Source organism: Amblyomma maculatum, chromosome 2 (assembly GCF_055883805.1).
Source record: "Amblyomma maculatum isolate TAMU_Amacu chromosome 2, ASM5588380v1, whole genome shotgun sequence".
Lineage (NCBI taxonomy): Eukaryota > Metazoa > Arthropoda > Arachnida > Ixodida > Ixodidae > Amblyomma > Amblyomma maculatum.
The window spans coordinates 66,361,154-66,376,438 of record NC_139345.1 but is presented as its reverse complement, the minus strand read 5'-3'; the positions used below and the strand labels follow the sequence as shown (position 1 = coordinate 66,376,438).

The 15,285-nt window shown below is 47.5% G+C and overlaps 1 protein-coding gene across 1 annotated transcript in view; it reads left to right on the top strand.

The window, feature by feature from the left end:
- The window catches only part of LOC146198863 (neprilysin-like), a 38,295-nt gene extending 32,586 nt beyond the window's left edge, over positions 1 to 5,709 (top strand). The window contains exon 9 of the mRNA XM_084591994.1: positions 5,491 to 5,709. Coding sequence (XP_084448120.1) covers positions 5,491 to 5,709 — 219 coding nt within the window. The remainder of the gene's footprint in view (positions 1 to 5,490) is intronic.
- The last annotated feature ends 9,576 nt before the right edge of the window (positions 5,710 to 15,285 follow it).

Genomic DNA, 15,285 nt, shown 5'->3' with positions numbered 1-15,285 from the left:
CACGCACGCACGCACGCACGCACGCACGCACGCGCACACACACACACACACACACACACACACACACACACACACACACACACACACACACACACACACACACACACACACACACACACACACACACACACACACACACACACACACACACACACACACACACACACACACACACACACACACACACACACACACACACACACACACACACACACACACACACACACACACACACACACACACACACACACACGCACGCACGCACGCACGCACGCACGCACGCACGCACGCACGCACGCACGCACGCACGCACGCACGCACGCACGCACGCACGCACGCACGCACGCACGCACGCACGCACGCACGCACGCACGCACGCACGCACGCACGCACGCACGCACGCACGCACGCACGCACGCACGCACGCACACACACACACACACACACACACACACACACACACACACACACACACACACACACACACACACACACACACACACACACACACACACACACACACACACACACACACACACACACACACACACACACACACACACACACACACACACACACACACACACACACACACACACACACACACACACAGTTTGTGCACCGCCGTGGTGGTGCAGTCATAAGGGCGCTCGACTTCTGGGCTCAGGGATCGAATCCTGGCCGCAGCGGCCGCTTTTCGATGGTGGCGGAAACCAAGGAGCCCGTGGGCTGTGCGATGTCAGTAAATGTTAAACGCCAAGTGGTCCAAATTTTCCTGAGCCCTGCCCTACTGCGTCTCTCATAGCCTGGGTAGCTTTTGGACGTTAAATATCGCAAACCAAACGAACTCAAGTTTGCGTATTTATTGTTCAAGAGCAAGACCTGCTATTAATCACACACCTAAACATTTCAGCACACGAGTAGGCATGAACGACAGACCATATTCTAATCTACTATGTGGGCGAAGTTTCAAATACGTGTGAGTTTGCAATTGAAGCTGCTGCCTTTAATATTAACCAGAGAAAGAAATGAGAAATGAAAGTGCGACACTGTGGGGACGTCATTATTATAGTGCAGGCAAGCAATCTACTATGCTTCTGCGTCAATTTTTTTTTTGCGTACTAGATACTTCCATTCCTGATGCTTGTATAGAACGTTACAATTAAATAACAGAAAAAAAAGCACCCCAAAGTTACTTGCCACCCTTTCGTGGTGCGGGAAGTCGCAACTTCTTCTATTTTCAGGCCATTTTTTTGTTACATTTCAGAGCCGTTAACCAAAGAGGGTTCATGGGGTGAGCACTTGATTGGCAGCTTCGTTACATGCAATGGTCAACTCTGGGCTGTGGTTAATCATGGTAATGGCGGAGGAACTGTGATAGGCATACGCAGCCCACGCAGCCAGCTACAGCGTTCAGTATAGTCTAGTGGTACTACTTGCATGCTTGCTGCTTGTGGAATAACGCTGAAACAGACCTGAAAAAACACTGCGGCTTTTTCCCCCTCTGTAGTCTAGTACATCTGAACCGCTTTTTTTAAAATAGTTGCAACAGGCCGACTTTGTACTGTACTCATGAGAGGGGTCTGTGGTCTAGAGGGGGCGAAAACAATGTTGCCTGTGACTCCTCCAAGTCTGCTGGCTGAGGTTATTTTTGTGCGCTCACTATGGGGTGATCTAATGCACCATCTGCTAAGAAAAACAAACGTAAGTCTAAAGAGTAAGTATTGGGGAGTTGACAGTTCGTAGAGCCTGAAGAATAAAGTAACAGATAAGATAGACAAAAGAATGCTTTCGCGCAAATTGAGTTGGTTTAGGAAGAAACCCAAACCTCTTGATTATATGTTTATTAACCAAACACAGTTCCAAGGTCATCGAAGCAAAAAGGAGGAATAGTTGAAACTTTCACTAAGAGCATGTTTATCGTTGGCTGTAAGGAGCCTGATTCAACCGACCAAACTTTATGTCGCCCATGGAGCGACAACACATTTACCCTACTGTGAGGCAGCTCTTCAGTTGAAGACACGCTGCCGTAGTTTTCGCTTAATGCCGAAAATGGGCGAGTTGGTTAGTGTCCATCATTAATTTTGTTGCGATAGAAACAAGGAAGACATGGCAGGTTGTGGTTCGTTCTCGCTAGATTCATTACGAACATTGCAACTCGTCCAACGTTCAACATTGATTCAACGTGGGTTTTCATTTCAGTGGGCTCACTTTCATGCAACAAACCTTGAAATTGTGTTTTCTTCAAATTACAAATAACCACGCGGGTTAACCAATTCACCCAGTCTTGGGAATTGATTAACGTAATAAGTTCAGCGAGCAAGCTTCTGTGTAACAACGTTAACTAGTTGCCTTCTAGTGTCTTCCTGTCCGTTCATCGTGTTTACTTCATGAGGGCAAGTTTCTGAGTAACAATGTTAACTAGTTGCATTCTCGTGTCTTCCTACCCGTTCATCATGTTTACTTCATTCTACGAATAATCGAAACCTGTCTCCATTGAATTATACGTGCTCCAGCAGCGCTACAACAATAACTGAAATAGTATAGGTAACTTCACCGCGCTGCAACGTGCTTCGTGATGCAGAAGCGAGGAGTTTGCAAAGTCGGGAAATCTAAAGCTTATTGAACGCGGTTTCTTCAAAGGCTCCAAATTAGTTAGGTCAGAGAAGAATGTGGCTCACTAACGAGCACGCCGTACACTCGTTTGTGAACCAATTTCAGGAGTGCCGAAACATCCGACCGCCTAAGCTGCTATAACTAAACCGAACAAAAGCGCGATGTGAGGGAAAAAGAAATCAGCCGAGTACCCTTTTCTGCGCTCCCTTCTAAGGTCTCAACGGGAATGAAAACAAAGTGTGTCATTCGAGAAATAGTACTGGGGCTCAAGTTGCGAACTTAATGAAATCGCGAGCTAATATATAGTGCACCCCCATTACCCCACAGCAAGAATGCGCGTGTGCTGTACAATGTTTTGATTTCACGCGTGCTCAAGCAGCCACACAAGGAAAGTTGCCGCTCAAGAAACTATTCACGCTTTCCTTTGCAACGCCAAACAATAACGTAACAGCAGCGATGATGTAGCATGGGCGATATGTCCTATTGGAACCCTCGAGTGTTTTCCCCATCTTGACACAAGTATTTCTTTTGCCCAATAGTGTCACGCCTTTCAGGTGAAGTTTGTGTCGTGGATGCAATAGGGCGCTATCCTTGGCACGGTCATAATTACGCATTTTATGCATGTAAAGAGGTTGTGGAAATCAGTCGAAAAAATTCACACACAAAGAGAGCAAACATAGCCCGTACGATGCAGACCAAGTGCGAACACATCACAAAGAAACGCTCTGCGTGTTTGAAATGGCCATAAATCTGCACTGTTTTCAAGGCATATTTCTCCGATCATCTCTTGAAGGCATCGTCCAGAGATAAGAGGTAAATTTATCTAGCATATGTCTTTTAGATAAACGTTTGCATTTCTTTCTTCTTCGAGACATTAGCCCAGTTTTTAGCAATGCTACTGTTGGTCGTGTCACGCTAATTACAAGCTCAATATTATATGCGAAAGTGCATTTTGCATGCACTTCTGTGACCTGTATGCTACGTAAGCGTTGTAGGCTCGCGTTAGCGCTAAATGCCTCACGGCGATGCGTTGTCCCTCCACAAAATGTTGCTGATTGCTTATGCTGTGAGCATATATGCAGCCACAAACTTTGCCTTATACAGCGTAAAAACAGCAGCGCCAGGGCATATATATTATAAGGCTTGAGTATCAGACTTTCAGCAGTGCTGCGTTGAGCAAGTTCGAAATCTCCTGCGGGTGACAGACATGCTTGCAGTTTTGAAGCGAACTTCACTACGCCATGTGTCAGCCAAGGTCAGCCTGTCCGGCAGCTTGACCTTCAACGAGCCAGAGATCACAGTGCAGCTATAGAGCTTAACCGCGATACGACTTATGCTGTACCACCACTAGACATTTGCCCTTTGACAGTAGACACAGCTTCACGGGCTCCCTCATGTAGTTGACGGTGTTCTCGAATCCATAGTCTCGGCAATTTTATTGCTGAAACCCCATGTCTGCCCATGTCTAAATCTAAGCCTAACCAAAGAAAAACCAAGCAAAACGGCGCTTTCGCTTCGCCTAAAGCGTCAAACATCAAGCTATATTTTTTCGTGTTCAGATATCCGCTCGCATGTTGGTCGCTGTCGTTTAACTCACGCAAACGCGTTCAATTTTGCCTCGTATGGTTTTTTTCCCCAATTTTATACTCATGCTGCAATGTCACTCGAAAAAAGAAAATAAAAGTGCTCAGTGATCTGGGGTAAATACTGTTAAAGTACTTTTGTGAAGAGTCCTAGTCATTGTGAAAATGTCCAGGTTTGCTTCGAGTTCAAGACGTTAAGAGGATTCATTTATCTCATGTAGACGTTTTAAGTTTTCTGGGGCCACATTTTTGACTCCAATACTGGCTCAGTCAAAATTAAACACCTACAGCGCTTCTCAAAAAATGACACCTTTCTCAAAAATACTCCAAATACATCTCTTAGTAAAGTAATCTGGCGCGCATATGATGCACACAAATTCTCGCGCAGTGAGCTGCAGTCGTCGTATACATCTGGTGTGTCAAAAAAGATGAGAGGAAAGTCTTCTCCAACTGTCTTGAACAATGGAAACAAGGCGATACACATGTGAGCAGAACTGGCACTGCAGAGGTGCCAGTTGTGATTGGTTTTGTTCTTGCTATTTTCATCGTTTGGCCTTGTCTTACGAGCTATAGATCTGCAGTTGACACTGTTCGGCTACTGCCAGCGTCATGAGCGCAATTTATATAAGTTGTTACCACACCTCCGCGCAGTTGACAGGTGTTGCATCGTGCAGGGGAAGAGTCTGAGTCTGACAGCACGTAATCTAAGTATATACCATTTTACGACCCTCGGAGAAACCGGTTTGACTGGGCTGTTAAGGGAGAGTGTCGTCAACTCTTTCCTTAGCTACAAAAACAGCCCAGCGCCCCATTATGGCAGCACCCTTCACCCTTCCGTAAAATCATGGAGGAAGGAAAAGGAGAGGCCCCGACGTCATCTTCTTTGAAGCCGGTGCGGCCGCGCCGCGACCGGACGCTGCAACGTCTCTCCTCCTCCTTTACCCTTTCTCCGCGACGCTCACGTACCTAGGACCCTTAGCAACGCTGTTGCTAGTGGCCCGAGTTTTCATAGCAATTCAGCGTCGCCGTTGCTAAGGGCCCGACTCCACTAACCCTAAATTTTGACGTCACTTCCGCCACACTTTCTCCAATGCAATGGGAGTGGCAAGAGCCTCTCCTAAGTTGTTTCCTTCCTCCATGCGTAAAATCGTCTATAAAAGCCGCCCACAAAGTGCGCTGATATCTTCGTAAAAGTGGGTGGAACGTCAAGACATTTTCACATAACGCCCTCGCCTTCTGTCGACTGATTTTGCAAGATCCTTGCGGCTCATCGCCTTGTCATGGTGTGCAGGGCCAGGTGAACAACCGCAGCGTGCCGCACGATGTGCGACTGCTAGGCTTCCAGGACTTCAGCAACGAGCAGACCTTCTTCATCGCGGGATGCTACGTCCGCTGCAGCTCCGAGGCGCCCTGCTCGACCGCCTTCCGTCACAACCGCTGGTTCTCTGCCGCCTTCGGGTGCGGGCAGAACGCGCGCATGAACCCGGAGGAGAGGTGCGCCTTCTGGTGAAGCCACCTGCAGAAGGCTCTCGCAACATCCGTGACGTCGCCGGCGACTCGATGCTGCGCCTCAGGCGTCACATCAACTACTGTCCTACTTCTGACATTGTGTAGCGCGTCACCTAACGCGTCACATTTATCACGTCGTAAATTTGACGAAGGACGTCGCATACGCATTGTGCGCGTGACATTTTAAGCACTCGGCCTATTTATCTTCGGCCACGAAAACATTCTGGGAAATAATATGACAGGACATTATTTACATTTATCATTATTTTTACGTAGGTAGAGTTTTTAAAACGAACTTATCGAGTTACTCTCTTTCATATTCGTTGATATTAATTGTGGAAACATAACAACTTAATTATCAACTTTTGCTGCTGGTTAATTTAAGCAGAATCGTACGCTGACTGTTGTTGATAACGAACGTTTCCCTTTGTTTTGAAAACATTGTTCGTGGCGTGCGTCAGTTCCAGGAAAGCTGCTCGTTGGAGAGAGAAAGATTTATCGTCACTTCCGAGTTAGGAACTACCCATTCGTCCCTCAGCTTAGTACTGTGGTGATATGGTGAAAGGAAAATATGTCGGCAAATGGATTGAATGTAGATATGGAAGCTTAGTCGGATAGCCGATGAAGGGAACTGTGCTTAGTGAATTTTTCTCCCCGAGCCAGCCGAGGACTGTTCGTCGACTTGAGCTAACGTTCACAGTCTACTAAATGTGTTGTGTTTTGTACATCGTGCTTTCATGCTTTTTTGAATTGTATGTAACTGTATGCCACTCCTACTTGGGCGCTCAGCCCGCAGTATATTCTAAATAAAATAAAAGTAACTGCAGGGTGTCTCCAATGAAGGTAACGAATGTTTGGAAAAGACGAAGTCTTTTAGATACATCAAATGACACCCTTGTCCCACAGCACATTAGTATCCCTTTCAATAAGTTACTCCTTGCAGAACGCCATCGTGCCGTAGTGAGTTCGGCGATCTCACTTCACTTTATCCAGCTATGCGAGTATGTAGTTTCAACAACAGTGCACCTAAGTAGTGCATATTTTAAACTTGTCTTGAAGTCTTTATCCTAATTTCTTGAATGTGTCTCTTAACGGGCGGCATCTGTTTCAAGTTATGAACCAAAAATAATGCCCGCACTCGAATAGCTACTTTCGCTACCATTTCTCTTCGGCACTCTGTCGACTACGGCAGCGGCGATGGCAATAGCTTTCGCTTACAGCTGCTCTTTGATTTGCGACTTGCTTGCTTATCGCTCAATTCCAAACTCAAACGACATCAGTGCAATGCAAGCACAGACCCGCATGCAGCATATTGCTATTGCCACACATTTGAATTATTCCTTTGGCCTAGAAGTCGCTCCGCCAAAGAGATGCGCCATGTTTGCCTTGCTGCTGTATCCTGGACCGATGTCTTCAGATTGCGACACTTTTTATAGCCAATGTCTAATAAAATTTTCAAATATACTCTAAAAATTAGTTTTAAGTAGTTTTAATTGCGATAAACTTAGTCTCGAAGTAGCTATCTGGAAAAGAGCGTTAGAAGAGCTGAGATTAACGGCTTGGCGCATCAATCAGCGAAGGCTGGTTGGGATTAGTAGCCTTAAAAGAGAGAGAGAGAGAAAGAGAAGGCAGAGAGGTTAACCAGGAAAGCTTCCGGTTTGCTACCCTGCACTGGGGAAGGGGAATGAGGAGTTTAAAGGAGAAAGATAGATGGGAATGATAGGAAAGGTAAGGCGGCGAGGAGCACAGTCAGTTTCTCAATCAAGTTTGTCTCTCATAAAACACATAAGTGCTTTGAAGGCTTTGCTGTTAGACGCCTTCTGTGGCCATGGGCCGAGGATTTTCTCCTCTGTGAAAGGACGGCTGTCAAGATTGACCAGAGCCGAACGCAGCGCATATCTTGTGGAGTGGAAGGCTCATTAAAGCGTCTCACGGGTTCGTTACAGCACATCTGTGCTAACGTGAATACACAGCCTTGTTCCTGCAGGCCAAGCAGGAATCTCGTCGTTTCATTGTAAGGTGAGTGCTTAGTCCCATCTAAAAGTCAGTGTAAAACAAAGTACCGATGGAAACATGTAGGTCGTTGCGAAATATTGCTTGACCAGGAAAGCATAGCAAGATTTGCGATGGTTTCGCTTTTTCCTGTCATCTGCTCAGATTTCAATACAGAGAGTCGAATTGCAGTGCTATTTACGTGTGGCCATCGCTTAGGTTGAGCAACCCTTTAAGCACAGTTGTGAGAAGACTGCTATTGGGCGCCGGATTTGTGTGCTGCGGATCAAATCCTAGTTCGCAACTGCTGTGTTTAAGGTAATGTGATCGACTTCGCTCGCCATTGTGTTAGGCCGAAAACATCGCTCCTATAAGCTAACAAAAGGGAAAAATTCATCACAAAGGCATATACGCAAGCCTTGTGCGCCATGAACTCGTTGACCGAGGCGGAGAAGATATGGGTATGGGGTAATAAGGTATCGGCGATGAGCACAGTGAGGCAAGGTTCAGATTTCAAAGAGCGGCTACTGGTAAGGCACTGCTATAGTAGAGCTGGGACACACGGCAGAAATCGCGAGCGAAGACAATTAAGGCAGACATAGGCAGCAAGACGTGGAACACGTTACTGCGACGTACCGAGTCACCTGGACCTGCGAAAAGAACCCTTTATGACCAAATATTTCGACGAAGTCTAGATTAGTGGAAGGCCCTCCTGACAGACTCCGATCCGAGCACACAGCTCACGCTGGTGACGCGTGCCAAGGCCGCGACGACGGACGACTGGTTGTTCACAGACTACAGGAAAGACCATGCCTCCCCTAGTTTTACATATAGAGGAGGTGTTAGGAAGACTCTGCCGAAGCTCTAATTCTCTCTTTCCCTCAATCCCTGTCCCCTCTTTCTTTTTGAAATAAATATTTTTACTGTTACTATACTAGGACGATGTGCTCGTCCCACGGTTTTCTACAGCGCGAGCACAGACTGCAACACCGAGCATATATGCGGGAATATTTCGCTTCGCTTGCTCTGCAGAGGATGCTTGAGCGCTTCGAGACATTCTTGCTGACGCTGCGACGTAAACTCGCGGCGCGCTCGGAGTCTGAACGGCGCGGGTAGACGCGGGCTTCTCTTCCTGTTTCTGCTCACAGTTGCTGGTAATCCATATGCGTGAAACGGATGGAGTGCATTTTACCGACGGGGTCTATAGTGCACAAACTTACCCTTCTTTTCCAAGCCTCAACTTTCCTAGCCGGACTTTTTTTTTTCTTGCCCACTGGGTTCCTACTTTCTCAAGTGCGGTCGTCTATTATCGCTCCAGTCTCTTAGTTTCAGTGGTTTGCTTTGCCGAGCATGAAACAGAAGTATTTAGAATAAGCAAGCACAGTGCTAAAGTATAAGACGCAAGAGAGCAAAATAAAATGTGCTAACTCAACTGCACGTAAGATCGCGATCAGGTACAAATATACGAGCGCTACGCCTGCATCGAGGCCGTTGTTAGCAATATACCGCTTTTGCATGGTGCAATGCAGATTCCGGTGACAAGAGGATTCCCAACTATACGCATGAGGTCACCTTTAAAAAATTCACAGAACCTTAGCTGTAATTAAGCCTAGGAGATTGCGAAAGCTCTTCTCGTTGTTCCTTTGTCTCCGTAGCTCGCTGTCACTTCCTGGCTTCACACTGGCGAACCGCCTTCTCCCTCTGCTTCTGAGACAGTATGACGAACTGTCTTACAAGCGCTGAAATTGCATGCTTTATACAGCGCAGCCTCTCCTCCTCTAGTTACCGAAGAGAGAAGACATGCGAAGTGTCTCCAATGGAAGACGACACCACCTGTTAGACTACAGTGCATCTAGTGGGAGAAGCGCGAAACGCCCGCCGTGGCTACGAGCCACGCTACGCTGAAGAGACGACTTGGTAGCCCAGCTCTCGCGCTGGTATAACGCCAGTAGTCACGTGGTGTAAATCGTAACTACCGGACCACGCTACGCTGAAGGCTTGAAACCTGGCTTAGTATTGCTTTCGCAATAAAACTATCGTCAGAAAACTCCGAGCGGCTGCCGTCCCGGCCTAACAGCGACGATGACATTCATTTTTTTCTGCATGATTAAAATAAGAGCGCCTGTTCACACACGGATAATTGCACTTTGCTGAATGTGTGAGCATTCTTTTAGACGATGAGGCCTGCATTTAAATGATTACAGAGTGTAGAGGTTAAATGCCTTCACCAAGGCGCATTCACATTTTCGCTTTTTTTTGTATCTTGTAACATAACCTTTTACAGAAGAATAATGACGCTGTAATGCACTCCAACGTGTAAAGCTTGTTTTTGCCTTGTTGTTTTAAAGCGATAGCGGGTAATGTCCCGTTCTGCGGGAAATCCTGCGTCGGCCGTTAGCGAAAAAGTGCAGGCATGGCTATGCCAGGCAGCTCACATATGGCCCTGCCCTGATTGGTCGTAGGGTTGAGTGACGTCACGCGGCCACGCGACACGGTCGATTTGGCAGGAGCTGCCAACTCGGATTTCTCAATTCTATTAGTAAGCCTATGGTAAACGAGGCCTCCGGGTCCCTTTCATTCCGAGTCAGGCATGCTACAGCTATAGGCCACTCAGGCACGTTCCTACGTCTTGGTCCCGCGGGGTTTTATGTCTCTATGTCTGGTGGTCTTTCACAGAATGTGGTACGTATAGCTTACGGTTGCATGCTAAATAGTATGTAGTACGTATCATTAATTGAGCGCGTAGCAAAATGCATGTACACGAACAGGGATCGGCAATTCGCGTCATACACTGAAAGGCGGAGCTCAATGTACTTACATTCATCACCTGGTTATGTCATCGGCCATGTCTACCGTGAGGAAGACTAAATCCTGTCTCCGCCGGGAATCGCACCTCCATTCCTCGGATCCCCAGCCGAGCGCCTTAACCAACTGCGCCACGCCCGGGATTGTGAAACGCGCGTCATAATCCTCCTTGTCTACCGTGAGGTTGATGATAGCGGGATTCCATGAGTGACAGATACTGCGCCTCTTCTTTCCTGTAAACCAATTATAAAACGCGGTGAACTTTGATGCGTTCGAGGAACGCTGATTGTGTTCGACACGGTGCGTGCGATGTACTATCACGACTGTTCATGACGCCACGAGGCGATTCACGCATATACGAAGCTGGCCCCGCCGGGCACCCGATCCAGGCGTCCGTGCGGCGCCTTTCATTTGCCGCTTCCTCTAACACCGCAACACAGAGCAAAGAGAAGCAGACGCAGTACAGCAGGCATTAGCAGCGTTTCAAATTGGATAATAGTGATACAAACTGTAGTCGACGACGAAGCGGAGACAATCAGTGGCTAGTTAACGTAGACGATGAAGTTGGTTGCCTGGAACCGCGCTCAGACCGCTGCTCGGACCGCTCTCGGACTTCGGCAGTCTTCTAGGCTCAGGGCGTTGCCTGGACGTTCGGCGCAATACCCGTTACAATAGGAAAGAAAAGGTGCAGTATCTGTCACACTTCTCCGCGGACACCTGAACCGCGCCCCAAATGAAGAGAGGAAGGTGAGAGTGAAAGAAGTGAGAAAGAGGTGATGTAGTGGAGGGCTTCGATCCACCGTTCAACTTATGCCTTGTGGCAAACTCTTCGAAAAAAAAATAATTTGGGTTTCGCCACATCGCACTTTAGTGGTCCAAAGTGTCATCTAGAATTTTTTTTTGTATTGCGGTTGCATACACTAGGCATGGGGTAACAGTGGTTGTCACGAACAACAGGGGAAAAACCGAGTGTTTCCACGTTGTTGTTGTTGTGGCTGTAGGAAAAAAGAAAAGAAAATGCACGGGCCTGCTACTGGCTCTGTAGCTGAGCCACCTCCGCTGCCTCGTGCGGACAGGAAGAGAAAATAGACAAGATAGAAAAAAAAAAGAGGTAGAGAAAGACGCGCGCCGCAACAGCAGCCGTCGTCCGCCACCATCGAAGCGGTGGCGGGTGCAATGACGGCCTACAACAGATAAGAATCAGTGGCTGGCTAGCCCCCGATTCTTATCTGTTGTAGGCCGTCATTGCACCCGCCACCGCTTCGATGGTGGCGGACGACGGCTGCTGTTGCGGCGCGCGTCCTTCTCTACCTCTTTTTTTTCTATCTTGTCTATTTTCTCTTCCTGTCCGCACGAGGCAGTGGAGGTGGCTCAGCTACAGAGCCAGTAGCAGGCCCGTGTATTTCCGTCACCCCGATTCGACATCTGATCCTTTCCCCTTCACACGTGGTACTCCTCAGGGCGCTATTCTGTCACCCACCCTTTTTAACCTTGCAATGGCTCCCCTATCTCGTACTTTAGCGTCTATCCCAAACCTAAAACACACATTCTATGCAGACGACCTTACTCTTTGGTGCACTTCTGGGTCTTCTGGAGCAGTAGAGGAGACCCTACAGCAAGGTATCGATGCAGTCGTTAGTTACCTTGATAAAGTAGGGCTATCTCCCGCACCTGAAAAATCCGAATTGCTGCTGATTGCAAAAACTCGCTATCAGCGCCAACATAACCAGCTGATCAATCTCACAATGGCAGGTCACCCCATCCCTCGTGCATCATCCTGCCGGATCCTCGGACTTCATATCCATGAGTCAACCAATCAGGCCAATGTATCTACAACCGTTAAAGTTTGCAGTCAGCTTACGCATCTAGTTCGCCGCATAGTCAATAAGCACGCCGGGCTGCGAGAGGGTCAAGTCAGGCAGCTTGTCCACGCATTAGCACTTAGCAAAATTTTATATACGATTCCTTACCTTACACTAACTTGTCGCCAAAGACATCAGATTGAGGTTGCGCTTCACATATTGTACAAGGCCGCCCTTAACGTCCCTGTACCTACGTCCACGGAGCGCCTATACTCTACGGGGCTGTTCTTGCCCCTGGGAGACTTCATACAACAACATCGCGACCGGCAAATGGCACGTCTTTCTAGCACCAAACAAGGACATTGGATACTACAGCAGGTTGCACTCAAACCTATAGACCTCCCTATAATTACCCTCCCTTCTTCGCTCCCGGATAACCTCAGAATAATCCCAATTCCAAAAAACGTTGCACCCGACACTAACACAGGCAGACGTTCCGCTCGCGTTTCCAACCATGTTCACCCGACAGATTCCACGATCATCTACACAGATGCATCACGAACTAACGTCGGAGCGGCTGCTTGCTCAATTCAGAGCTGTAGCGATGTAGTGACGCATACCCTCGGCCCTTACATAGATCTTCCTCCTACAGCGACTCTCGAGACCCTACCAATAGTTACCAGTATTCAAGACCTCGCACAAGCACCCCCTAACCCTTCAGGATATACCATATACGCTGATTCAATACAAGCTATACGCGCCATTCACACGGGTCGCATTCCTGAAGAACTACACGATGATCTACACAGAGCCCTTACCAAACTACGTCCCCACACTGTAACACTGAGGTGGATTCCTGGTCACGCTGGAACCCCAGGCAATGAGGTAGTGCATCGCCTCGCCCGCGAACTTCAACACCGGGCGCCTGGGATTCCCTGGCCTTATCCACCAACGTGGGACACTACTTTTCACTACAAAAAAGAAATCAACGTTCACTACGACAACATTAGAGAAACACTTCGTACACTTCCTCTTCCTGATAAATCTCTCACTACCACGCAAATCCGCATTCTTAGACGCATACAACTAAATACACTGCTTACTCCTGCCCGATCTTTTCTATACAGAATCATACATTCCCCTGCATGCCCAAATTGCCCAGAACACTATGCAAACTTGGAGCATTGCATCTTTTCATGTCCTGTCGCCCTCCAATCTCCTTACTTTCCACACCCTCCTCCCCCAACGTGGCGGGCTTGGTTAGCCTCTGACCAGCTGCAAGATCAGTTGGCCTTGGTGACCCTGGCCCAGGACATTCTTAACGCTTAATGCAATGCGTTTAATAAAGTTGTTTCCTCCTCCACCTACCGTCCCAGTTCCGTAGGGCAAGGAACTGCCGCCCTTCACCCATCCCTGTGGCGAAGTTATCCTGTGATGAGACGTTTGTATTTTTAATACCGAACCACTGTGGCGGAAATTCTTAAAATTCGCTTGTAGTTGGGAAAGTTTCTTCCAACGTCCGCTCTTAAAGGAACGAAACTCTCCACCAAAAACCCGCCGGGGTGGCGCAGTGGTTACGGCGCTGGACTACTGTTCCCAAGGACGCAGAATCGAATCCCTGCCTCGGTGGCTGCTTTTCGATGGAGGCGAAAAGCAAGGCGCCTGTGTGCTGTGCGATGTCAGTGCACGTTAAAGAACCCCAGGTGGCCGAAATTTCCGGAGTCCTCCACTACGGCGTGTCTCATAGCCTGAGTCGCTTTGGGAAGTTAAACCCCACAAGCCAACCAAAGGTTTCGAGCTCTGGCCGAGGCGAAGGCATCTCATTCGTTGGTCACTGCGTTAAACCATGCGCCAGACCACTGTGACTCCTCGGGAAGAGCTTTTTTTCCATGCTAAGCTACCATTCTTCCACGTTACGCTTCTCACGTCATCGTTATCATTTCCTTTAATAAGGTTGCACTACATACTTTATTTAGGCCTCCTTGATCCTAACAAATGTCTGAAGCATCCGTAAAATACTTAACTCAAACACAGCAAGAAGTGGGAAAACAAAGCTAAACGAGTGGTTCACAACTTAGCTGCTTATATATACATGCTTGGCCTAGCTAAACCACCATTTACTTTATTTTTTTTTGTGTGTGTTTTGGAGGAGCAAACTTTTTTGAAGTCAAAGTAGATGAAGTGAATAATTTACACGTTGAATTTTTCATACTTAGCAAATTGCTTTATGGCATATGCGCATTTATCTCTGCCTTCTTAAATAGAGAAAAGTTCGAAAGGATACCGTACTGCTCACTTGTGATTGAGAGACCCTTATTGAAATTCATACTGGTTGGCCTAATCGAGCCGCCATTCCCTTCACATTTTAGTCGCTTTAGAACTCATCCATATTTGCATACACGACGCGTTTACGTTTGCCCTACAGTGTTGGCGCTTGGCTTTACCATATTTTCCCACTGTGAGCGTACGGCCAAGGGCCGCTTTTCGGCTTACAGCTGGCGTTACTATATCATCTGCTACGCGAGCAAGACAGTGTTATTGTTGTTCATTCTGTATGCCTGCTTTTTACAGCTTGATGGGAATCGATCACCCGGCAGTCATTCCGCTCCATAAAGAAAAAATTCTCGCATTATCTTTCATCAGTCGTTCTGAACTTATTGGTGAATGTTGCGGTACCTTAGTGCATCGCCTTGCGAGAGAGGAAAGAAGGCAAAACGCGAGGTGCTTGCAAACAATTGCCAATGCAGTAACTAACATTCGACTGCATTTAGGTAGCACCGCAAAACTGCGATGAAGTTCAGACTCGTACAAGTTTCTGTTAAGCAGAGCGAGATGTTTGGCGTTGATCGCTAGTAGACTACCCTTGCGAATTCTTAACAAAAAACTAAACAGTGCAAGAGTCTAGTGAATATGATGCGTTACATTAATTAAGAACATGCATGATGTTCCAGCTCTGCCTTCCAGTGTGTCATTTCCAG